General features: G+C 40.6%; 1 protein-coding gene and 1 long non-coding RNA gene across 6 annotated transcripts in view; one reads left to right on the top strand and one right to left on the bottom strand.

Annotated features, from left to right (window-relative positions):
* LOC110408285 overlaps positions 1-5,846 on the top strand; it is an 80,624-nt gene extending 74,778 nt beyond the window's left edge. Inside the window, exons 3-4 of one of the 2 annotated variants that reach the window (XR_002444281.1) lie at positions 3,487-3,614; positions 4,281-5,846. This is a non-coding gene — a long non-coding RNA (uncharacterized LOC110408285). Of the gene's footprint in view, positions 1-3,486 lie in introns of both variants that reach the window. The other variant, XR_002444275.1, reaches the window with a different exon arrangement.
* On the bottom strand, positions 20,790-26,904 carry SPRY2 (sprouty RTK signaling antagonist 2). Of its 4 annotated transcripts, none has more exons than XM_021416842.1 (2): positions 26,069-26,904; positions 20,790-22,561 (listed from the first exon to the last, which is right to left on the bottom strand). In XM_021416842.1, exon 2 carries the CDS (start codon positions 22,508-22,510, stop codon positions 21,569-21,571), a length of 942 nt encoding a protein of 313 aa, XP_021272517.1. In that variant the 5' UTR covers positions 22,511-22,561; positions 26,069-26,904; the 3' UTR covers positions 20,790-21,568. The 4 variants fall into 4 exon arrangements, with proteins under 4 accessions (XP_021272517.1, XP_021272536.1, XP_021272530.1 ...); XM_021416861.1 differs by lacking the exon at positions 26,069-26,904 and adding an exon at positions 25,950-25,974; XM_021416855.1 differs by lacking the exon at positions 26,069-26,904 and adding an exon at positions 24,834-25,206.

Genomic DNA, 27,114 nt, shown 5'->3' with positions numbered 1-27,114 from the left:
GTGTTACTGGTAGAGTCTGGAAAAGATGTCTTTTAAACATTGACATGGAAGAAATAAACTATAAAAGATGAAAACAAATTATTAACCCTGAAATATTTATGATAGATAAGTGAATGATTCTAGAGAACCTTGCTCTAGATGACTAGATAATAAATATCATCCTGACACTTCATCATAGAATCATAGAATGGCCTGGGTTGAAAAGGACCATAATGATCATCCAGTTTCAACTGCCTTGCTGTGTGCAGGGTCACCAGCCACGAGACCAGGCTGCCCAGATCCACAGCCTGGCCTTGAATGCCTCCAGGGACGGGGCATCCACAACCTCCTTGGGCAACCTGTTCCAGCGCATCATCACCCCCTGTGTGAAAAACTTTCTCCTAGTATCTAACCTAAACCTCTCCTGTCTCAGTTTAAAACCATTCCCCCTTGTCCTATCACTATCCACCCTCGTAAACAGTTGTACCCCATCCTGTTTATACGCTCCCTTCAAGTTCTGGAAGGCCACAATGAGATCCTCCCTGGAGCCTTCTCTTCTCCAAGCTAAGCAAGCCCAGTTCCCTCAACCTTTCTTCATAGGAGAGGTGCTCCAGCACCTTGTCAGCCTGAGGACTATACACCTATTTTCTGTTTTTATCCAGGGACTTCTTTTTTTATAACTGCTAGTACATTACTGAAGATACTAATGGTCCCTCATGCATTTTAATGGACATTTTTACTTTGCAACATTACTGAATTTACTAACAAATGTACTTTGGGAAAATTTTGCCAAAGGACACATTCATGCAGCACTTCTGACTTCAAAGTATGAAAGCTTATCCAGAGTTTACCAGGACCTTTAATTTTAAGAAAGAAGATTGAAAATTTCACAGGCTGTCTTGTTCTTCCTGTACAAATAGCCAGTATTTCTTGCTCATATTTTAGAAATATCAAAGTTCAAGTTCTTAAATACAGAAGAAGCATATTAAAATAGGAGAATAATGAAGAAAATAAAAGATGACTGAGCACTACTAAATTAGCTTTTCAAAAAGAGTTTACGTCAATTCCAGCTATTGCACTTTCATGACAGTTTATGGGTGTGGGACGAAAAAAAATCTATTTGCATTGTTTTCCTCATTCTCTTTGTTGAGGATTTTTTAGTTCCACAATGATTACTTGACATTCCATATTCATTGTTTACTGTGACATAAAAAAAAAAAAAAAAAAAGAATCAGCTATTTAGCAGCTCTAGGGTATGTCTACAGGGACAGGTACAGACAGATGCAAGCCTGTCTGTCTGTTCTTCAAAATGACCAGACTTGAGCGAGTTCTCAAACAAGTCATATATAGACACATTCACATGGCACATGTGTTTGAGGTAACAGGAATGGTTGAGCAACCCATGTGCAATTACTTGATTTTGGACAGGAGCTGGCTCTGTCTGACTAGGTCAGGGCATAGCCAGAGGAACTTGGGTCTTCTTGTGCTTGTCTGAGTCAGGATGCAGAAAAATACTTGTAGAACAAATAGAGGCACAACAGTGACAGCTGAAAACAGCACTTTCAACATCCTTATAACATAAAGGATAAAATCTTAAGACATATTTTCTTTATGGCAATACAACTTTGGATGCTTTTCAACAATCTCACCCTTCTAAAAGAAAAATAGTAATAAAATGAGCTAAAGCTTTATTCTTCATTTACATTTTAGAGATGACATCTATTGCAAGATGTTGTGAATAATTAGGTAAGGCATATCCAACCCACGGCCTGTGGGCTGCATGTAGCCTGGCACAGCTTGCACTGCGGCTATGCCCTGTCCCATGCTATTAAGGACGGTGGCTCTGCCCCACCAGGCGGCCCTGCCCCGACCCGGGCAGGCACCCATCAGTCAGCAACAACCGAACTGTCATTACTCTGCCCGGGCTGAAACCAGGGCATGGGGAGGGCACAGTGCACTGCCAACTCAAGGTATGGCAAATGAGTTTATGGATTTTGATGCACTGGCTAAATACAGTGCTCTGAACAGCAAAGCAACAACAACAACAACAACAACAAACCCAACAGCCTTGATTTTCATTCTGATAAAGGAATTGGAGAATATGATTCAAGACAGCTGAAAAAAAATTATCTTTTTCTTTTTTTTTTGGTATATTTGCTATTCTATTTTCAGTTGACATAAATAAATCACCTTGAATTTGCAAATGGAATGTACTGAGCTGCAGCCAAATATTTGACTCAAAGAATAATTAGATCATGTCTCATTACCATACTTTTATAAGAACTATCTTACCAGAGAGAAATATCTCTCACTTCACAGTCACGCCTTATTCGTGTCATTGCTTTCTCACAGTACGTACACTTGTGAACAACTAATTTGAATGATGAAGCACAGGAACAGTAAAATTTCATCAAAAATCTCTACTGAACACGTTGATGCTTTAGTTTAACAAAAACAATGTCAAATATCCCACAAGTTTTATTGTTTTGTTGCTATCTCTTTCTATAGTGTTTTAATTAAAATATTAAAAGTTAAAATTATTATATATTTTATGACAGCTGCTCCAAACGTTGTGCCTCCTATTTTTTTATGTTGGCCCACGACATCAGATGTGGATGTTGGTGGTATTGCAGTAGAGGTTGAATCATCGCATTAACATTCCGCTATATTTTGTTACTGTGTGACAGACAGAGGGGCAGTCTGACAAAATGGCGTCTGACATGAAAGTGTGTAGCAACAAAGGTGTGGAATTGAATTCCTCCATGCAGAAAAGTTGCACCAATTGACATTCATTAATGCTTGCTGAACATTTATGGAGACCAAACAGTGGATGTGAGCACAGTGAGGTGGTGGGTGGTGCATTTCAGCAGCAGCAACAGTGACTGTGGGTCATAGAATTAGCTAGGTTGGAAAAGACCTACAAGATCACCTAGTCCAACCATAGAATCATAGAATTAGCTAGGTTGGAAAAGACCTACAAGATCACCTAGTACAAGGTCACCTCTGCTAGTGCAGGTTTTGGCGGGCATGGCATGCAGGCTCTTGTTTATCACTGGCAAAAATGCATAGTTAATAGTGGTGACTATAATGAAAATAGTATTCTGTAGCTGAGAATTTGCATTAACAGAGTTACTGAACTCGTTGTAGCTGCTGTAGTTTCCATAAAAATAAATAGAAGGCATTACTTTTGGAGCAGCCTACAGCTATGTGGCCCAAGACAATTCCTCTTCACTCACTGTGGTCCAGGCAAGCCAAAAGGTTGGGCAACCATGAATTAGGCCTTAAAAAAGTCCTGATAATAAGTTTTTGCCTTTCTTCATTTCACCATTCCTTTGATTTTTTAAACATACTTTAATGCTTTGTTTCTTTCGTGCACTACAAAAAAAAAAATCAAACTAAGGTGTTTAGATTTTGTTGTAGTTGATGGAAATATCAACATTTATTCAGAACTACTAATTTTCCTTAGTGTGCCTGAGTAAATGTTTCCAACTCTGTTGTCTATTCCAGCTTGAAAACCTTCACTGAAGTCAATAGGAACTGAACACACATATCAGAAGTCAAACTTTGTGTCTTTATGATTTTTAGAATGTTCTAAAAAGCCTCTGGAGGAACACTCTTATAAAATAAATTCTGAGGTAAGCCCCTTATGAAGAACAAAAGCGAGTATTATTTCACAGCCTCACCGAAACGCAGTGGATCTGGAATAAATCAGGAAGAGTTTGGAATGGATTTATTGGAAGGGTGATGCTTCTGTTTAGCTTTCCATTTTTTACGGGAAGAATTAGAAATGTCATTTGGCAGATGTCTATAATGTTTTTGGAACTGGAAGGAAATTTGGCTTTTCCATTTGGTGTGGGTGGATGTTCCTCTAGGCCACATTTAACATGCAAAATGGGAGAGGTGGGTTTGAAACCCTTCCTTGAGCGAGGCCTGTAGCTGCATGTTTTGCAGACTTACTACAGAAAATCCTCTGCCAGCAACCTGCATACCTGATCCATCTATTACCCCTAGGGAGATGGCCCTAAGCATCAGTTTCACTTTTTTTTTTTTTGCAGCATGAAGATTCAAGCAAAAAAAAATCAAAGTATCAGGATTCAGAGCAGCAAGAAATCAATAGACCGGATAAACTGGTTTATCCTCCTTGCTTTCTGCTGCTGTGCAAAAGAGTTATAAACATGGTTTACCCAGCCAGATTCCACCAGTGCATCTAACCTTATCTGCATTTTGTGGATCTAAGTACATCTTGGGTTTATGCTTGACATTATGTTTGATGACTGTCCTGTCTGTTCCACCCCAAGCAGGATGCAATTCTAATCTTTCTGGATTTGGAGACTGATGCTGAAGAACTAATAATTATAATTGATGAAGGAAAAGCTCATATTCTTTGCAAGAGACCAGAGGAAACTTCAGACAATACCACGCAGTGCTAAGTGAGAACTTACAACATTGAATAAGACTTAAAGACATTTCTTCAAACACATTGATGAAAAGTCTAAATTTACTATGCCCCAATATTGACATAGGTCTCCCTTCCCATGAGGGGAAACTCTAAAAGCTTAAGTCTGTTGCTATTCATCCATTTACCTTACAGCAAAAAGATGACACTGCTAAGCGTCATGTATCTTGCATCATTCTTGGAAATTCTTGCTGGAATTGAAACTGCAAAGACAAGGAAAAAAATCTGGTTAATATTTATTTTCTACAACTTGACAAAAGCATAGACAGGAACAGAAGAATCATAAATGTCTACAGAAAACTGTGCAGCTTGGTGCAGAGAACCTGGAAACATACGTACCCAGTTAGATGAATTTGCTTTGTGCTGCACCCGAGCTAATAACCCCTATTGAGAGGTTCATAGTATAGGTTAAGTGTTGCAACACAAGGAATTATAGATCAGTGTATAGATCTATAGATCTACAGTCTACCTTCTGTCCTCATAGATACTGAAATACACCTACAACAGTCTCTTTGAAAGTGTTTACGGTAAAATTCATCTTACCTTCTTTGGCCAGATAAACATTATCTTTATACTCTGAGTGTGAAACTCCATGCTGAAGGATATTGTAGACAATAGTTTCAGAATGTATAAAGAAAGTAGGCAATAGAGATGAATAGATGGGTCACTAAAGGCTGTTAAAATACTAGACTGGGTGCAAGAAGTTTCTGGGTTTAAAATTGCTTCGTTATGGGAAAGTGATCCTAGGGTAGTATCTGTACTATCTAGCATGTTTTAATGCACATTCTACTTTATAGGAAGCATCATACATGGACATATGAATCTATTTGTTTGACTAAATGTGTCTGTGGGTGAGACACGGTCATCTTGTTCCACTAGGATCAATGGACACTGGAAACGCTTCCACAAGATGTTCTAGATGCTATCATCAAAAATATACATGCAGCTGATTAAAATACTTTATTCTCTAAGAGTCAGAAGCCTGTAAAGGTAGGTGTCATGGTTTTATGATTTTTTGTTATTGGTATTCCACGTCATAACATCATGTAGTGCACTGGGAGTTAAAGAGTTAATGCTCCAGTTCCGTGGATCATGAATAGTTCTGGGTACCCGGTTCTCAGAAGAGAAGAACTACATTTCCCAGGGGACGCTGCTGCTCTGTTACCATTTTCCATGCAGACGGAAAGATAAAACTGTTTGCATTTCACAAGATGTTCTCTCTTCTCGTCCCGTCTCTTGTCCTGGCAGCATCTCGCTTCCCAGCTGTCTCACCACTGGTATTAGAGTAAAGCCTACCTTAATTTTGGACACTCTCTCTTATTTTATTGGATTTATTAGCTTAAATTGTAATTATATTGTATTATAGTATGTTATTTTGCATTTTGATATATTATTTAGTAAATTAGTTTGTTTCTCCTCGGATCGTTGCCGCTGTTTTGTTTTTAGGCCCATCTCCCTACCCTTTTTCCCTTTTCCCTTTACCGGGGTATGGCCCATGGGTCCCCCGCCCCAATAGTCATGGAACCAGGCCGAATCTGCCTGTAAACTGTTGACAGTAGGCAATAATAACCTTCCTGTATATACGGGATAACATATCAGAATAAAGACTCAGCAGAAAGTCTTTCACTAAGTTTGTTTAGGTGCACCTTAGATGAATATCTACAAGAAGTGACTGCAGTATGTTTAGTCCTTCTTAATGTAGATGATTACATTCTTGCCTTTTTTCTACACAGCTGGAAAATTTTCGCTGCCACTGTTATTGGACAGTGTATTTTATAAGCCATGAGACAACTTTCTACCGAAGTTCTGTGTTATGCTCCATGAAATCTGTGCTCAGGAAATTATTTTTGACAATAACAGGACAGTTCTTCCCCAGAGACACAACTGGGAGATGTGTGATGTGCAGTTTTTATTTATTTTTAGTATACCACATTAAACACAATGAACAAAAGATCACGGAAAACTGTTAGAACAAAAAAATCATACTTGTTCCTGTTAAAACAATTGAAATGTTAAATAGATTAATAATCAATTAAAATAAGAAACTTGCATTCTATTTCTCAACCAGTATGCCATTTAGTCACTTACATTGATTATGCAGCTGTCAAACAAGTAAGAACAGGATGTTGCAATGCAGTGACTAGAGGTAGGATTCTGTTCCAGATTCAGACATCTAAATTTAGGAAGTTATAAATTTGTCTAAGCTAAATCAAGGGAGCCCTAGTCAATTCAGTCAGTGGTGTCTAGAGTGTTATTCACATAAGCAAAGTGATTTGCTTTAGGATGATTTAAAAGTGCACTGAGCCTTTTGACTGTAGATCATCAGACTATTCAGTTGCATGTGTACATGTACCTAGTGCCATACCTGGACTTTACCTGACACCCCTGATGGTCATGCCAGACTCATGCAAATATCACAAATATCCTCAGATACCTCAAATGGCACAAAACACTCATGTGTGAACAACTAGGTAGAACTCCCACTGTCTGCCATAAGAACTTAGCTCCTTCATTTGCAGACATCTGCATTTAATACAGAAGCTTGCCCTATATTATTTCAAAATTAATACAGACTTAAAAAATAGTAATCTTCTCAGTTTTGTTTTCAAAAACAAAATTACAATTTCAAAATGGTTATCAAGTTATATGATATATCAATTAGATAAAAGATCAAAGGCAATAATGCTTACATATCCAGATATGTACAGATTAACAACGTGTAAAATAGTTTCAGTGCAACATTTTATGTATCTGAATGTGGAAAAAAAAAAAACCCTCCAACACTGTTAAAGGAAGTACAGTGCCATATTCAATTTAATCAACCTCACAAGTCTCCCTCTTACAAGATGTTTCCACCTGGGCTAGTTATGTACACTTACAGTGAGGTTGTGGATGCCCCCTCCCTGGAAGTGTTCAAGGTCAGGTTGAATGGGACTTTGAGCAAACCGATCTAATGGAAGGTGTCCCTGACCACATCAGAGGAGTTGGAACTAGATGATCTTTAAAAGTCACTTCCAACTTAAGCCATTCTACGATTCTACTCAATTCAGTTTGTCTGAAAGCAGATAAATAAAAAGTAGAGTACAACGTGTATGCTACATGTGCATCTACACTAGCTATTTATTGCACTGGAGGGGTGTTTTTTTTAATGTGCATTCACCTTGAACCTACATTTGAAATCTTCTGATACACAGAGATGTGTTTTGAAGCAGTTTTGCTCTTGGCGGAGTCAAGGAGGCTGTGGCATGGGACATCATCTACAGAAGCTCAGTTGCAAAGAGGATGCAGGATCATTCAGCAGTTACTTTTCTATGTGGGATATACATAGCTGTAATCACAGTTCTGCGATTTCTGAGGGACTGGCTATAATGTCTTATTGACTAAACTGAAAAGCTGACTTGAATTTCAGTGGAATGTCTTCTCTGTGATTGCTGTAGAGGCTTCCTTTATCATCACATTTAGCAGAATTTTCAGCTTTGCCCCTGATCAGCTGTCTGTTCATACTGGAACAAAATCATAGATCTAGAACCACTCAATGTTGTTTTTCTACACAGTTCTATACGGGTTTTCCCGCAGAATGTTGATAGGGATGATGGATATGATGGACAGCCATCAGAACCTTGGTAGTTTATAGCAAACTGTAGCTGAGTGACACACAAGCAATCTGTGTGAGTCACCTACATCTATTTCAGGGCAATCCAGCACAGCTCAAATTTGGCATAAATCACTGTGTCTCCAAAAGGTCCTAAAAGCATACAAATTAGGCTACAGTTTCTGATGGTGACAGTAGAAAAGCTATTTAGGAAAAACACGTGGACATGACCATTATCTGCAGTCCATTCCCCTCATGCTCCTCCCACATCCTCCACTACTGTTCTCAGATATTAAAGAGTACACCCCTCCTAGTAATTTTCATTTCTGTTAAGGACCTATTCTCTATTAAGGAAATATTTCATATATATACACAAAGTGTATGTCTCTTTTTAACACCAAATTTACAGAAACAGAGGAGGTTAAGCCAGTTCAGAAGCAGGTTGTAGCTGGCCTCTTGAAGCTGGTTACCACTATGAGTACTGATGGGTCAATGCGTATTTGCAAAGGCTGCTTGACAGTGGAGACTGCCTTATACATCTTCTCAACTTACTCCTAATTATGAGTGCATCTCAGCTTGGCTGCCACTTCTTGAAGCTCACCTAAGAGGTTTCTAAAAAAAGTTATCAGCATTTCTTCCCTTACCAGATTGCCTTTCTAGTCATTAGCTAGCAGGGTAATACTAAATATTAGTCCATTATAATCTTTACAAATGTATGATCCTTAAAACAACTATCATCAGAGTCCCTATAAATTGAAGGTAGTTGAATCCAGCATTTAACCATGGTCAAGACTGCATCCGAAAGCAGCAACAGTTCTTTTACAATCACACTAAATGTAAGAATAAAAAAAAATTGTAATTAAACCCAAAATATAGTCCTGTGGTAAGATCACCAAAAGAATGTTTATACCTCATGTCTTCTAGGATGTGCAATGAGGTGTGCTCCTGCTGCTTCCTCGTCTCTGCAGTCAGGATTGGATTGCTGCTGAAATGTTGTCCTTGTCCCTTCCTGCTCCTAGGCCAAAAATGAAACCAATGCTGCACAGGCAATAAAGTGCTGAGTATCTGGCAATACTCCTTGTAGTTAGTCAGGAGAAGAAGAAATTTTTTGATTTGCAGAAAGCAAAGCCTATTACTTTTTTAAAAGCACGGATGTGAAATCTAAGATGGTTAGGAAAATATTCAGAGGTGTTAACCAGAACTCGGGTGTTATCATCTCTAAGTACTTGTTTACTTGTGTTTTTTAAACAAACATTTTTGACTTATCAGATGGTAAGATCACAGTGTTAAAAGTGTGATGGTAGCTTTTAATATGTATTGATAGAGACAGTAAATATTTTCTTAGTAGCACAAATGACCAAACAACATGCACAAAATTTCTAGTCGTTTTGACCATATTGACTTGTAAGTTACTTTATGCTAATGGTCACCTGTGAGCCAGCAGCTGGCAGAAACCATACACATTTTTTTTTTAACTTACTGGAGAAACGAAGACAACAACCTTCTCCACCTAAGATAAACAAATTTAACTGAGCTAATGGAACAAAATCATCTACTTTGTTTTGGCCTGTTAAGATAAACATGATCTTCTGAGACATTGTGAATATGAAGGAGGAAGTTGTTTTCCTCCAACAAAGAAATAATAAATAAATAAATAAATAAATAAATCTTTGTAAAGCTGTGGAAATGTGGTGACAGCCTAAGGTGGGGAAGGTCAGCAGCTCCTCTGACTGGAACGGTAAGAACTCATTGGTAAATTGTGACCAAAGCCCATCAGTTATCAGATAGCTCTAATATTCTGTGGAAACTAGGTTCTCAATCAGTGCTTGGAAGCCAGTCCTTGTCCTTAAAATGAATTGAATTTTGAGTATGAGGTAGAAACTTTCCTGTTTTTTAAACTGTTATGTCTCTGTTCTCCACATTATTTTCTTGCTTTTCGTCATATTATAGCTGAGATTTTGTTGCAAAATTATAAAACAAACATACATATAATGGCAGCTGAATTGTGAACTTTGCTACTTCATTCTATCTGTAATGTAATTCAAATGTCTTATAGGAAAAAAAAGGAAGAGAGATGTTTGTGTACAGGCCAGTTACATTATATAGGCCATATATAGGCCAATGATATTACATAGGCCTCAGATCCTTTTTTTTTGCAGTATAGTCAGTGAAGGTAAGATAGCCCTCCCCCCTTTACATTGAACAGTGGCTTCCTAGGAGACTTGACAAGATGGTCCATAAGACATGAGATTCACATTCTGATGCATAGTAATTAACTAAAAGATCTGCATGCTCCATGCCTAAAGATGGCTTTCTAGCACTGTTGATCCACCGACCTTTATTAAGCACAGCTGATACTTCCTTATAATTATGGGCTATTTCCATCTCTGAATTTATAGAAATTACAGAGCTACTTCCAAAAAGCCCAGCTCAATAATCAAGCAAAATCACCAGTCAAAATGTTGGCTCTCATATCAGCATGGCTATTGCAGTGGTTGTGCAGCTGTAACATCACAGCTTTCAAGAGGTGCTGGATCTCACATGTACTGCAGAACAGGCCTGCCCACAAATCTTCTTCCTGACTGCCCACAGGCACAGGTTTTTCCATCTCTTTTCTCATTTTGGATTTGTCAACATCCCACCATGTCTGTCTACAAAGTAGAGGAGCTCCCTTTTGTTTGATGTGAGCTGAACGCCCGGGGGCACCGAAGGGGTTAAGTGGAGGAAATTCTTGTCAACTTCAGTAGAGAATCAGGCATTTTAAAGGATTTTCTTTAAGAAGAACGCAGTATATCTGACATCAGAGCCACAACACATCACAGTGAAAGAGTAAAATTTTTACTTAAAGAGTTTTTTATACTTTCAGAGCGGAAAATATTCAAATTGTGGTTTCACGCTAAAAATAAATTATTCCATTCACAGCCGGCAACAGGTAGCTGAGGTTAGATCATACCACTGGCTTACTAATGACTATGAATTGCAGTATCTATAGAAATGACCAGAACTCAAGACAGCCTCTAAAATAAGTTTGATGAATCATTCTTGAAAAATGTTATTCATGCCATAGTAAATAGGCTCGGCATAAATATCTGCCACACAAAGATTCTGTAAGTATTTTTAAAAAAATATAAAATGCTGTTCCTTTTCAATTTGTAAACTGAATTGATCAGTTTTCTTTCTTTTGGAAAGAGTTTCATTTTTTCATAACAAGTCTGGGAATACTCAAGTGATCCCAGGATCCTAATGTTAAGTGACTGAACTGGAAGCATTCCTTTTGTGCAAGCATCTTGAACATAGTAAATAATAGCTCTTAAAGTATTATAAGTAAAGAATTTGAACTGTCTTGAGTTATAGTGAAAGCCATTGTTCAACAAAGATGCAGTAAAAAACAAAAGCTGATAAAATCTTTAGATTCTTATTCTACTGTGAAACATGTTTTTTTTGGTAAGTTATTAGGTCATATGCTCTGCTGGTATAAATCACCAGACCATCACTACCATTAATGGAGCCAGGTTGATTTGCCTTATTTGAGAATTTGGTCACTGGTTAAATTATTAAAAAAAAAAAAAAAAGTCAACAAAACCAAGACAAATCACAATAGCAGCAATCACTTTATCTAGTACTGCTACCTAATTTTCAGTGGGGATATATTTTAATATTTCAAGTCCCACGTTAACTCATTATGTCAGTGGCATGACCTTATGCCCACACCACCAGACCCTAACAGATCTGAGGAAGACTAGGATGGTTAGGAAAGAATGAAAGAACAAAATAAATGAAACAAAGAACAATGAAAATAAATAAAGTAATAGATAAATAAATAAAACACTCCACCAAGGATGCAGACCAAAACAGCAAAAAATCTTTTACTTGATATTTCACATGATTCAAAAACATTTCACTTTTTTTTCTTCTGTGTGTCCCTGCTGTTTCTTTGTCCCAGTAAGCCTTATTGTACTTACTGTAGCTCTCTGAAATGGGTACCAAAGATACTAGTCTTTGTCACTGCCAGGCGAAGTTAGACTGCCTCCATTTGAAAAAAAGAAGAAGAAGAAGAAAAAGAAGTAGAAGACCTTTCAAGTTGGTTGCATGAGATGTCTGCATCACATGTTGACAATTCACGTTTAAGCCTAAATTTAGAAATAATCATTCTTTGTGTCTACTTGCTTCCTGTACTGCTACAGTCATTATTTCCTGTCCACTGCTGCTCCTGGCCATCGCTCCTATGGCCATCCACCATCTGCACAGAATATTATTTTCCTTGAACCAGAATATAAGATACTTACAACAATATCATTTTATTTGTAGAACAATTGCAATCATAGAGAGGGACTGGTAAAGCAATCCTATCTATTAAAAATAAAAAAAGTTGATCTACTGATCTCTTTTGCTTTTCTGCCTATGCTAAAAAATCTTTCCACATTTAAAAAAATCCCTTTTAAAGAGAATGTAAAAAACTTATCATCATCAAAGTATGGGTTCATATCGCATTAGTGTACTCATCTTCCCTTTTACCACTCACCATCTGACAATGTCTTCTCCCCAGGTAGTCCATAAATCCTCATGGGCTGAGAATCAACCTTTCTGTGCATTTACTTATGAACTTACATTAGCAGCGTTCAGGAACTGAGAAGGCCTTTGAAAGTTGCCACATTAAGATTAGCAATATGAAAAGCAGCATCTTCATCACTCTATTCACACTGAAAGTACAGAGTGGAAAAAAAGCTGTTTTGTTTGCTAGACCAACACACTATGCTTGGGAAACTTCAATATACAGAGTGCAGAGCAGAGGTACTCCACTCTGTAGATGCGGTCTCTCACAGGTAGGGGGAAAAAGTGATTTATGTGGTATCATACAGAAAGTATAGGAGAATGTTGTAGCAAAAGGTGGTACTTGAAAAGAAAAATATTAGTAGCAGTGAACATGATTATAGGAAGTCATTTCTTTCCTTCCATTCCTCATTTCTTCTAGAGAAGACATAATTGTAATGTGAATATATATATGTATACAGGAGATATAATGTGTAATATAGAAATGTAACTGTAAAAATATTTTGCCCATTTTAATGGGCATCTTAGATCAAAGCAATGCTAGTGTGCATAGACACTTCTGTCTGAGAGTAGTTCACTGTAGTTTACTTTAAGCATGCTTTCACTCATTTAACTTCAGGTACTACTTGTAGCTAATTTAGTAATACTGTCACAAAACACTGTGCAGATACTCTTAGTATGAATAAGCCTATGTCAGTTAACCAAACTGTCAGCTAAACAAAATTAATAGTCTACCTAGACTTTTTTTTCAACAGCTGAGCTGAACTGAATTCAGCATACAATAAATAAATAAATAAATAAATTTAAAAAGTAATTACTAACACTAAGCTGAAACAAAAGGAAAAGAGTCTACACAGAAGCTTGTACCAGAACAAGTCTGTCAGAAAAAGCCTAACAACTGTGCAGCAACATTAATGGAATTGGTACCAAAATAGAACCCCCACGCAAAATCTTAAAGATTGGTGCCTAAGGGAAGCAACTGCATAGACACTACGGCAGTGGTAGGAATAAATTATCTTAGTTGTGGAGTAAGTTAAGTAGGATCAGAACAAAGGTTAAAAATCCTAAAGTAAGTTGGCTATTCCTTGATTCAAAAGTGTGTCTCATGCAATTATAAACTTTTTCTATTCCCCTAGGCAGCTGGGATTTTCCCAGGATACCCATTCAAGTGTATGTTCAATCAGTACATATTCAGGAATTCACCTCTTGTCTATACAAAGTTTCAAGGGGGTCAAGGAGAATTTTGTCATTGCCTCCAGTGAGGCCAAGCATTTCACCCACAAATCTTGTGGCTGAAGTGAGGTCTTTCGATGAAAAACTATGTGAAATGTAAACAGCGCGAATCCTGGACACATTTTATAAAATGAACGGGATATCTCTCCATATAATATTTTGTTTACTTTAATTATCAACTTTAAATATAACAGTAAAAACCAGCTGACTGTCCTGATTTTCCGTAGCAGAGATTGTAAGGGATGAACTGTGATAGTCCTTTTCTCTCTAGTCACTTCCCTGAGACTGTGTGCATACAGAAATATATTTTGCGTATGTTTAAAATACTTTAATGGGATCTGTTCACTTGATTGCCAAACTCACGTGCAATACTTTACACATTGTTTTTTCTCTATTAAAGCCCGCAAGATCACTCAGTAATCATAAGGCTCCACAAACCACCCACTCTATAACCTGGGGGCTATGGGAGCATTAGGCTCATAGGAAAAATAAAGAACACTTTCCTCATCTTGTGGAAAGATTTGGTTATAGTGATTATCCTTGGAGGAAACTGTTTTGGGGACTGCTTTCTACAAGACGTATGTATCCAAAAGAGAGATATGCTATCTTAATTTATTCCTAAAAAACCAATAAGTGCTGCGATGTGTGAAAGCTTACAAGTTAATGAAAGATAAATACAAGAAAAAAACTTTTTTTAAAATGTCTTCTGTCAGTAGCTACTTAAAAATGATTTTGTAAAAAAGAAAAGATGACATTGCCCAAATCAAACAGATAAGAATACAGATTCAGCTTCAGTATAAAACTGAGATGGAATTTACCGATGTAATTTTAAGTAGCTATTTCACACTGGAACAAGAGTGTTTATCATCTCATCTTTCCAAAATTCTAACAAGATCCATTGCCAAATGCGTGAATTTTTTGACAAAAATTGAACTATGATACTTCTGTGCAACTGAGTTAATATTTGGGAGTAAGATTGTGTCATCATCATTCATGAGGTCTGTCCCTGTAAGCTCTCTTGAGATACGATCTGTGGGAGGGATCTCCTTCCTCCTGGACAGCAAATAAATCAGAATGTTCCTAGGCACCATGTGCTATAAAAGGACGTGTCTATGGTAGGTAACTCCCTTAATGTCTAAAAGAGGGGAGCAGCTGGTGAGATGACTATTGAGAATGGGCCTGGAACAGTTTGACTTTGGAAATGGGCTGGGGAATAGAATACTTTTTGGCACATGTCTAACTCACACCAGAGAAAGTCTTAACACTTCACTAGTGTGGGCAATTGCAATCCATTGTCTAAGAACATTTCCACTTACTGTCTGATTTACTACTACAGAGGCAGCCAGGGACACTCTTTCCTACTTTCAGACTTTGTGCAGTGATGGTATGTGCATTGGAGAGTGAGGTTCAGTCACAGTTCTGATATAAACTTCACTTTTTATACCATTACATCCCACTTCCCCATCCCCCACCCATGTTTCAGTGTTTCAGAATACCTTAGACAGACTTTTTCTTCCACTCAAGACAAAAGTGTTTGAGGAAAGCACCCCCCCAGCCCCCCATTTCCCTCTCTCACAACTGCACTGGTACCTGTACATTATCTTCAGATGTAGCTGCAATATTACGGGATTCTCATGCACTGGTTTCAGGGTATAAGCATGGGGCTTCTCCAGTAAAAAAGTTACTACAGAATAAAACTTGTACACCTCAAACAACTGCATAATCTCCCCCAGTTTTCTATTTCCATCTGCAGAGTACGAGAGGTAGAAAACAGTAAAATTACTGGTAAAAAATACATTGCATTTAATGAGTCCTCATTCTACAATACTAACCGATTGCAGTTAGGTAAGTACCCACAGTGCATTCTTGCACCCTTAACTGCTTTACATAGTGTCAAATAAATCGGAAAAATAAAAAAATTAAAAAAAAAACCCTAACTCTATTGTCTCCCTGAATACAACAATTAAACAAAAGGTATGAACAAAATGGCACAAAGCAAAAAATTTTTTTTTTCTTCTCTTTGCAAGATAAATGAAAGGCAAGAATAATTTTGTTTGCGTTGTGCATTAGGCACTGTTTGTGGTACACCAAATTTTACATGCCTCTTACAGAGTAACAAAAAATGATAGTGCTTTAAGATCAGTAACTTACAAAAACTGTGCTACGCTGGAAGATGACGAAGGTCTAAACTGACTTTCAGAGACACTCTTGATCAAAATAGAAAGGGGGTAGGGAGGGGGTAAGAATAATTAAAAATGAACAAACAAACAACAGTACACTTAGATTCAGGCTGGTATGTCTTGTGTTTAGGCTCAGATTCTCAAAGCTAAGCTTCTACTCACAATACTGATTGGCATCTGGTGCCTTTTCTTGTAACATATCTCAGGTGCACTCAGGGGTTTTGTCATTATGCAGTAGGTCTTGAGGAAGGCAGAGTTACAACGATTACACAATTCCTTACTTTTTCCAAACAGATTATCCCCCTTCGCAAGTTTGTTTTAAAATGTAACCTCAGCTCCAAAGTGTTCAAATATCTACAAATAATCCTGTACATTAGTAGACTGCATTGTCAAAGCTTCTGATTATTGACAAAGACTACTGAAATGGGAACCATTTTAGCCTAAAAATGTGAACAATTTAGCCATAAACTTCTCTAATTAGCACACAATTTCAACCAGAGGAAAAAAAAGTTTCCTATAGCACAGGGAAAGAAACTTGGGTTACATAGTATCCCAAAAGGCCTGCTGCCTTTTCCAAGGTCAAAACTACCAAACCCCCACCCTGTTTCAAGTGAAATCCATGCTACCCATACCTAAAGTAGGAGCATCTGCTTTCTTGAAAACACCTATTTTTATGGTAGTAAGACCTCTGTTTCCGTCATCTGAAGCACAGCACCAGTAAATGAAAATGAAGGGGAACAACTTAAGGACACATAAAGTATGTTCTAGCCATAAAAATCATACTAAAGAAATGAAAATAGGATCTTATCTGGAACTGTGGATTATACTGTCGCATGAATGGAAAAACACTTTATGTCTCTCTAAAATGCAGGACAAATACGGCTAGGTAATCATTTTTTCCACCTTGTCTTAAAGTTTCAGAAGCAGAATGCTAATGAGAAAAGCATGTTGCACCCTTCTCTTTCACCTTTTGTCCCAGTAAGTGGCAGTAAACCCTTATGTATTAAGGTGAGAAAAGGTCAAGGGGAGGGACAGGGACCAAGAGGAAGAAATACTATGAGAAAGAATTAAGACTTACACACAGAGGGTCTCTTCAGTATTTTTGGAAAGAAGAAATACTTGTATGTGCATGCAGTTTTCATATCTGTCATTATTTCAATGAGATGTCAATTTTTATTTCTAATATTCCTGTTTTAAATCAGATTGTACAAAATTACACTTTTTTAATTTTAAAAAATAAGGTTTGCTGCTTATTTTTCCAGAAAACAACAACAGCAACAACAAAGGAACCAAACAGAATACTTCCATTAGTAAGGATTTGGTGTGCTTTTTCACCATTTTGTCTACCCATGACCCTAACTTGCAATTAATGTATTTAACATGAGTCAATATGCTGCTGCCATTTTCAGTAAGAAATCTATTCAACTCCTATTCATACAGACATTACTCAATCAAGCATGCTCTCATATTCAGCCAATGTCTTACCGGGTCTATGCTCCAGTGACTGATTGAGAAATTAGTCTCAGCAAATGAGATCATTATTACTCCCTGTACCTGCACCCATCTAGGAACATCTGGGACAAGACAGACTGTTCAATTCTGTCTTCTTTAACAGTTAAGTCCTAAAAATAATTGAATGTTCCACTGCAGTACAGAGATGCATTCTATTATCTCCCTGCCTTTTAAGAATAAGCCTTAAGATTTCACTGAACACAAAACTGAATTACTTTGTATTTTTCCAAGGTGAAAACTGTATCAGGTAATGCTGTGCATAAGAAAAAAGAAAAAAGCAAATTAGGGATGGTGCAGTAAGTGATCAGTACTTTGCTACTGTCAAGTCACTTCCACTTCAGAAGAGTTGATGGTTTGGTAAGAAAGTGTAACTGATCTCCGGAATTAATCTTCCTGACCACATAACTACTGCACTTCTTCATTAGAAGAATTTTGGCTTTTGAAGACTGATTTGGTAACTCACTTTAATATGTAAATACTCACCTGAATATTATCTCAAATCCTTGAAGAACACATTTCCAGTTAAAGTACTATACCTTTTTTATTTTCCACTTGAATCAAAGTTTCTTTTTCCTTTTTACTGCTATGATCACTATCTCAAAAAAGAAATTATAATCAAGCCTCAAACCATTAAAGAGCAAAATAAAAAATTTGCTTGAGGATATTAATAAAGACATTCCTAAGTTACCGTACAAGCAAATGTCATGTATTCATTTGTAGCTCACAGATCACACCATATGGAAAAATAATTTGCAAAAAGCTATTTGTTTCCATTGTTACTATAGTCAACTGTCAGTCCAATCCTACAAGACTCTGAGCAAACATTACAGCAGCATCAGCATTCATAAGAAATTCACAGATCAAAACACTGAAGCAACAACACAACAAATGGAGCAGTAAGAAGGGTTTTCCCCTCTCCTGGCTTAAACAGTTCTCTAAAATCAAAGTTTTATAGGGTGTATATCTGGCATGACTTTTGTTGTTATCCTCAAAACCTGTGTACAGAAAATTTTCCTTTCATAGACCTAGACTTTCGTATCTCAAAGGACAAACTAGGTATGCTTTAATAACATTATCTCAATCCTCTTGAAAAGCCTTCTTAATTCGTACTAAAACAATCTAATCTATTTAAGGAAACATTTTGGTTTTATTTAGAACAGTAAGCCTTATCATCTAATGAAGTGCAATATTAGAATGTTAACTGACATACACAAGCCAATTTTTAAGAGTCTACTGCAAACACGCTAATACTAACAGAAGCCTAAACCCCAGCACACTGGGTAGGCCAACATGCACCGCAGAATGCCATCTTCCCACGTACATCCTCACTCCGAGGCATCATACCATACAACTCAATTCACTGGTAGCATGCTTACCTGTGGAGGGGAATCCACTAGTTATCCACACTAAAAATCAAATGGAATGCGACAACTAGCATTCAACGTCAATGCCAACTTCCAATTTCACCACCAACAGGAAAATGGTTTTCCCTTTGCCTTAGAACATGTCTACCTAGTCAAAACATTTGTTAATACTTAAAAAAAAAAAAACTACAATTGCAGAATTGTAATATCTCTAACAGGACCTCCAATTGCACTTCTCTCGACTGCTATGCTGCTCAGCCATGCTGCAGTTTGACACTTTTCATTCAGCTTTCCTTGGACTTGGAGAGAAACATTTTAAAAATAGGGCTCACCTTCAGTATTGTCAAGTTCATTAATACAATGAAAAGATGGGATTTACTGAGTACTAAACAGTAGTGCTGTTCTGGTTTCCAAAATATAGCTTAAAGGTCAAAGATTCCCCCAGTCAATGACTGGACTATTTGATTATTTCCAGGTTTCTTTTCAGTCAGTATGATTGCAAGACTAACCAAGGACAGTTTAGATATAACTGTCTAGTTCTTGAATTACAACAGAGGTTATCAATTCTTTTGGTATTTAAGAACAAAATTCCTAAAGATTATAATATATTTAAAATATGTTTATCAACAGCCAAATGTCTCACATATGCCTTAACATTCAGTCATGATATACTGATGCACTTTAAAAACTGACAAATGACTCCATATAACATAAGCTACCTTCTTCCTCAACAAATTCCATTCAGGAAGTTCTGCTCATTCCTGTATATTGAAGTGTCCAGAACGTTTGTGCAGAGAGGAAAGAAAACTAGCTTGTATTTTTCACTAGAGGAAAAAAAAGGGAGAGAGAGAGAACAAGGCCCATGTATCAGCTATTTTTGTTTTGCAAACTAGTCAGGACTTGCACTTTTTAATTTCAGTTGATGACTGATAAGTGATACACACAAACACGGTGTAAGATTTTTGAGTACTGCAGACCTATGAAGATTAGCTCAAGCACCAGATCGTAGATTAAAAATTAGGGGCAAAAAAAAGATGTATCATTTGCTCTATGCTCTGGTTTTCAACTTCTAGTGAGCCCCTAATTTATTAGCTATAACTTGTTTTTGTTGGAGAGGGTTCAGAAAAGGCTGTGAGATTTTTCTGAGTGTCAGCTTAAAAATACTTACAGCTATTTCTTAAATGCCAGCTTAATAAATGTATAAATAAAATTCAACATTAAGGCCTCAGAACTTGGAGAGAGACGTGCTCAGAACAGGAAATGATAGTTTGTTAATAAAGAAAGGTAAATCATTCTCTAGACTTCCGGTGGGAAACTTGGCAGCGAAAGGATTTTGACCTCAGTGGAAGGTAACTGCCACAAATGACAAATCTAGCAACTTTCTTCATACAAGTGAGGCAAATGTTTGACACAAGGCCGGACTACGTTCACATCTATCATTCCCCGTGGCATATTCTTCTGCTTTTAACAAATAATCCTGCAAGCTTTTTGCACTGACGGTATCAATCTTCCTTTTTTTCTCCCCCTCTCTGAGTAAAGCTGTGCAAGCCTAACATTTTTTGTGAATGATTACTTATTTCCTTTCTGAAGCACAAAAGCTCATCACTTACAGAATAGGTCAACCTTTCAGTGCCTATTATTGCTACTCTGGAATGAATTTATGTGTGTTCCTATGTTCATTTTCCTTTTCAGATGCAGAACCAGCATACGGGACATTTGTGTAAAGGAAGTGAAAATCCTGCATTACTTTCAGGTGAAGCAGTAAACAAAGAAGCAAAAGTACACTTAAAAGTTCTACTTTGGTTTTTCCAGCTGGTCAGATTAGACTCACCATGGCTATATTACTTCAAAGTCTGCAATTTAAAGTACTGTTTTTCCCAACTCAAAACAATAAATGGGGGAAAAAATGACAAGTAGTCCAGTTTAATTTCAAACGTTAATATATTTTCTATTTTATAGTGAACATATGCATCGTTCACCCCTTATTTGCAGCAACTATGACGTCCTCATAAAAAGGGGTGACACTTGTAAGATGCCTCTTAAAATAAATATTTCTTTTTATAAAATAATAAAACTTCAAATAAATATTCTTTACACTAAACAATATGTTGAAAAAATTAGAAAATAAAGGCTGAATTTTACTGTAACTGTACAATATACATGAAGTCCGAAGGGAAATCAGAGTCTTGTAATAGAAGGTTTCCGTAAGACAAAATACAATCTAAAAACATACTGATTGATTCACATTCTTCCGAATGTACAACATATTAGTATAATATTTTGTGACTGTGCCATGTCTTATGACACCACTTATTTTTCACAGTTGAAAATATTATTGTATATACAAAAATATAGCACATTATCTCTGGCAGAAAACAATGAAAAAAGGGAGTCATTTGCTAATTTACAAATTTTGCAAGTACTATTCACAAACCACGGAGTTGCCTAGGAGTGTCTGTGTTGCTTTAGCTTATGCAATATGTGGGTCACGATGTACTGCATCGCCTTTTTTATTCTGCATCCCACTAGTTGGATCCTAACAAGCCTATCAATTAAGATGGCACACAGAGAAAAGCGTGTCACTGCAAACAGCAAAGTGTACCCCCAACCCTTCTACTACAGCGCCAAGACCATAGCTGCTTAGTTGGTTGCATATATGTTAAAATAATCCTTATTACTCGATTATTTCCGATTAGTGATGCTATGTTGGCTTTTCAGAGTTCCTGGGGGGGACACTGGGAACTTTGCAGCAAACCGTGTTGGAGTGTTTACAGCGGCACCCAGGCCGATTGACCCGGTCGTAACAGCCCTGGCACAACTTAAGGCAACCCTTGGCTGGCAGGTAACACCACAAGCAAGGCAGGAAGAGGGACACCACACCCATGGCTGACCACCTAGTGCAGCAGTGCGACTGGCTGCAAGAGCAGGGGTTGTCAGCACAGTTGTCCTCGTCATCGTTGGAGCAGTGATAGAAGAGGCCCTTCACACAGCACACGCAAGTCCCGTAATCGACCACGTTCTGGGCTGAACAAAGACACTGTTTGTCACAGATCCAACACGATGGGAGGGTCCTTGGATATGTGCACTCCTTGCACTTGCACTTCCCACAGTCCTCGCACCTGTAGCTGTGCGCTCCCAAGTCTTCTTTGCTCAGCGGCTTCAGCTCGCTCGGCTTGAGCTCAGACTTGGGCTGCATGCGGACTATCCCGTCAGCAGCTGGCCCTGAAGATGATCCTAGAAGCCTATGTTCAGAGGAATTACTGCTCGTACTTGTCCTTGTACTGCTCCGTGAGCCCGTGCTGACTGTGCTGATGGAGCGGGACAGAGGCGCCCGAGGAGAAGCGTGCGTTTGCGTGTGCTGAACCCGGCTAAAATGGCGATGCTCAGGCGGGCCATGTGGCCTCTCGTTTTTGGGCTGGCTCGCTGGACGAGGAGCGGACTTGACCCCTGGCCGCGGAGCCACCGTTGGTCCCTCTGTGTACTCATTCGTGTTGCGGATGGCTCTGATTTGGTCCAGGGACAGGATGTGGACTTGCTGTGTCAGGACGTCCCGCAGGTCAGGCTCCCCATGTGGCCTCCCACTGTCACGCCGAGCCTGTAGCAAGGCCTGCGACCCGCTGCCGTGCTGAGCTCTCGTCTCCATCGCTGCCCGGAAGCGTGCTCACCCCAGCAGGCTTAGAACACATCTGAAATCCTGGAGCAACAAAGAGAGGATTCACTAATTGCAACACATCTCATGCTCTCCAGCAGCCTGTAGGATTCCACAGCACTGCACACATTCAAGTAATGCATCAGCCATTAAAAAAGGATTCACAACTGGGGGGGGGGGGTGGAGCGCAGTGCCAGTCAGCTAAGTATGTTCTACTTGGCCTCTTCTGGCTACTCCTGGGGAGACCTTAAAGAGATTCTGTTCTAGGTCCGTGCATTTCAACCTGTGGCTCTGGAAAGCCCAAGGATGACGCCTGGTAGCTAGGACTTCCCAGGCTATCTTCCAGCCAGACCACAGCCTCTAACGTGACCAAGTTTCAGCCCCTTGAAGTGACTCTTCTTTTCACATGATACTACTGAAAACCTTATTTTACATTAAATAAAAAAGAGCCTGCAAGCATTTAGCAAGTGTAATGTGACCTGCTGATGACAGACATATAATTCTCCAATTTTGTTTAAAACTGGATAATATTTTGGTAGGCCAGTCTCTTTACACATTAAACTTTACATGATGTAAATAGGAAATTTTAGTTTAATACCAATGGTCCCAAGAAAAACACTAAATAGCAATAAAATGTTTGAGGTTAGACATTAAATGAGTTAGTGCTACCAAAAACTTCAACAGCACAAGTAAAAATATCTTTCTCCAATATTTTAGTGTGTGTCATACTTGTACACCACTGCAATTGTTATTTTAAGGCTCAATACTACAAAAGCAATGCTACCAGTTTTGTTTTTTCTAAAACGTGTAAAAAATTCCATAGACTACACTTCAAATATTGCTGAGAGTGGCTCCTGCGAGGGAGGCGTGCATAATGCCATCAGATAACATCAGCATCCAAGGAGGTTACTTGGTTGCCAACACTGCTTTGAAGGATCAATAACTACGAAGTTGTAACACAAACTTGAGAATTTAAATGGAAAGTCAGGAAAAGACCCATAAGATGGGAACTTGCACATAACTTGCTTCCACGTTAAAATATGCACAAGTTTCAAGCTCTGACCTCTGAATCACTCGGTATTTGTTTTGCCTTTATCATATTTTAAAGCAGTTCCTAAATCCAATTACCTACACAAAAATCCAGAACAATATTTTACAATTAAAACCCAAGCAGGAACCAAGCTCCTTACAAGGACCACACAATGTCTTCAATTATACCTAGAGAGAGCACCATAGTGTTACTCTGTACACATCAGTTACCAACAAGAATACTATACCACAGTATAATAAAATATAGCCAAACACTTTAACAATGAACATCTCCAGACACTGTCTTTCTTCTAATAGCAGCGGAAAGCATTTAACCTTTTAACTCCTGGTGCCCTCCCCTCAAGTGCTTATTCCTTCCAGAAAAAAATCTAGGCTTTAAAAATGACCGACTGTTTTTAACGTTGCCAACTCCTGGTTTTGCACGCAGTGTGTCATGGTGCCCCCCCAAAAGTCTTGCAAGCTTATCTTGAAGCAGCATCGCTTATGTTTTCTTTAAATTCACTCTTCTGCTGTACAGAAAGTTTCAACCAACAGCCTAAGTAGGCATTCATTCGCCTGATTAAAAAAAAAAAAAAGACAAAATACAAAATAAAATACTCTCCCCATCCCCGAGAGGAACTGCTAACCCTATATCCAGGCATCCAGACCGGAGCTGGAGCCCACCGACCCAGAGCCGACTCCTGCAGAAGCGACAGCCCCGAGCAGAAGCCAGGCTGCCCCCGACCTGCGGGGCGCTGGGGACGAGCGTGGTGCAGGAGCCCCTCGGACGCCGGACGTCCCCCGGCGCGGCTGCATCCGGGCGCGCAGCGGGCGCGCAGCAGGTGGGACGCGGAGCCCCGCGGCTGCAGGCGGCGGCCCCGCGAGTGCAGACAACCTGGAGATAAACAGGAGACATCCCCGGGCCGGGAGGTGGGAGGGGGCGGCCGCAGTCGCCTTATCAGGAAAGTCAAACCCATGTTTCCTTTTAACTCTTCCCCCCTGCCTTCCCCCGGGAGATGCTCAGGAAGCCTTTCCCTGCCGGGCAATGCGCGGCGCCCCGCAGACGCTTGGAGACAACACCTCCGGGACAGCCGGGCAGGAGGCAGATTGCCCCCCACCCCCCCACCACCTCGCCTTGCCCTGAGCACTCATTCAGCCGCCGGAGAAGCGAACTGCCCGAACTTGAGCCTCCCGCCCCTGCCCGGGAGGCACTGTCAGCCAGAGCCGGGCCACGTTCCCTTATTCCCCCTGACAGACCCGAACGGGACAGGCTGTGAACCTCCAGCACCTTTATTTGCAACCGTGCCCGAAAACTCCGAGTGAAAGCACGGCTCTCCCTGTGACCCAGCACCCTTCCAGCGCTATGCCTTTCTGTGTGTGCATGTGGGCGATAACACTGCTTCCCACTTCCAGAAGCCAAAGTCCACTCTCGCACAGCTCAAGTGCCACGAGCGCTGCCTACTCCTGGCTGGGATTGGCAGGAGGGCGAACGGGGGGGCGGCTTTCGTCTTCGCACGTTTGGGCAAGTGGCAAACTCAAGGGGCTTCTGCGTGTTGCGTGTGGAAAATCCCCGCATCGCGGGGGATTTTTTCGGGGGGAAGCGGTCCCTGCCCGGGAGTTTCTGCGCTGCGACCGGAGCCGTGCGGCACCCCCGCCCCCACCGCCCCGCACACACCCCCGCCACCCTCTCTGCTTTCAGAGGGCTGTGAAACCCCCATTAAGGACCGAGCGTGCCATCAAACTGTGGATTAGGGCAAAAGGGACTTTACATCGGGGTGGGGCAAGCTGACACACAAGTAACTTGCTGAGAACACCAGCAGACAGATATATTTGGGGGGGGGGGGGGGGTGTCTGTTACACAGTAAATCCACAGGGGAAAAAAAAAAAAAAGTCTTTCTTCCCCTCCACACATACAATCTGCAAAGTAGAACCTGGGGGAGAAGTTTCCCCGTCTCGTGGATCGAATTCTGTTTCACCGCACGAGAAATACATACGCACCCACAGCCGCACAAGATGTATTTACACCAGCCGTGCACTCAACTTCCGAATGGCACGGATCTCCCGACGCCACCACAGACGGGCGTCAATCACGGCGCTTCCCCGGGCCGGGGGCACCGGCGGCCCCGCAGCGCCCTCCCCGCGCCTCCCCCGGGGCAGCACGGCCCGTGCCCGGCTCCCCGCAGCCGGGAGTACGAGGCCCCCGCCTCCCCGCAGCCCCCCGGGCACGCGTGCGCGCCCGTGCAGCCTTCCGCCCCCGCGCAGCTTCGCGCCCCCCGGAGCAGCGCGACGGGGCGCAAATAAGGCGCAGCCCGCAAAACTCTCCCCGGAGAGAAAGCGCTCCGAAATCCCACCTCCGGCTCTTCTCTGGGAAAGGAAGGAGAGGGGAAGGGGGGAGAGGGAGAACCTGTGCGAGTGGAAAAGAGATCGGCCTCAAACATTTCCACGAGTTTTCCTGGAGCAGCCCGGGAGGGGTGGGGGGGGTTACTGAAAAGCTTGTTTTGCAAAGAAGGAAAAGGCTCTCACCGTGATCGCGGCGCTGCACCAAACCCCTCTCTCTGTTGTATTTTCTTCTTCCTGCGGTTTGCAAATAAATCCAGCCCTAAAGCAAAAAAAAAAATTCTTTTCCAAACTCTGCTTTCGTCCAACTTGCAAATGAGAATCAGAACGATCAGCGTGCAAAAAGTCCGGAGCAAAGTCAGTCCCTCTGCCCAGATCGATTGTAAGAACGTGTGTGCGCCTATGTGCTACAGTAATAATCAGAACACCTCTCCGGATCTGGGTGGGTTTTCTGTGCTCCTCCAAAGAACTCACTCTCACACACACTTTCCTTTTTTTTCCCTCAATGAACAGGAGGCCGAACCGCCAGCACCGAGGCACTTTTTTTGCTGCCGTAGCAAAGGATCGAGAGGAAGGGGAAAGCCACAGAAAACAAAATCAAGTGGATCTAAAATCCGATGGCAAAGCTTTCTTCCAGCGAGCTCCTCCGAGGAAGCAGCAGCAGCCGGGCGGGGGGGGGGCCGCGCTGCCGAACGCCGCTCGCCGCACGCTCCTCTCCCTCTCTCCCTCGGCTTTCTCGCTCCCTCTGTGAGCGTGTGTGTGTGTGTGTGTGTGTGTGTGTGTGTGTGTGTGTGTGTGTGTGTTGCAGGCGGCTCTGCGGTTTGCGAGCGGGGGGGTGTTTGGGGAGCGCAGCGGATTTGTGGTGGTGGTTGTTGTTGTGTGTTTGGAGGAGGTGGAGGAGGAGGAGGAAGGTTTGAGATCTGAGCTGGAGGGGCTCGGCGTTTTTCTGCTCGCTCTCTCTCTCCCTCTCTCTCTTTTTCTTTCCGGAGGAGGTAGGGTGATCTCTCTGCAAAAGCAGCAGTAAATGGCGTCATGTGGATCTGAGGAGGAACAGAGCAGTTGTTGTCCCAGAGGATATATCGCATCCGGTCCCAGCTCATTGGCTCTGCGGGGCTACATTCACTGGCGCTCCCAGCGCCCTGCCAGCACTCCGAGCTGCGGGAGGCATTCAAAAGGGCAGCGCCGCCGCTGCTTCTACCACAACCGCGGCCCCGCTGCCGGCCCCGGCCCCG

Source organism: Numida meleagris, chromosome 1 (genome assembly GCF_002078875.1).
Source record: "Numida meleagris isolate 19003 breed g44 Domestic line chromosome 1, NumMel1.0, whole genome shotgun sequence".
Classification (NCBI taxonomy): domain Eukaryota; kingdom Metazoa; phylum Chordata; class Aves; order Galliformes; family Numididae; genus Numida; species Numida meleagris.
The sequence above is the reverse complement of the archived record's forward strand: the minus strand, read 5'-3'. Positions and strand labels throughout refer to the sequence as shown.

Excerpts from the sequence above, each read along its gene's own strand:
- SPRY2 (XM_021416842.1), bottom strand. The coding sequence starts at position 22,510 with ATGGAGACGAGAGCTCAGCACGGCAGCGGGTCGCAGGCCTTGCTACAG.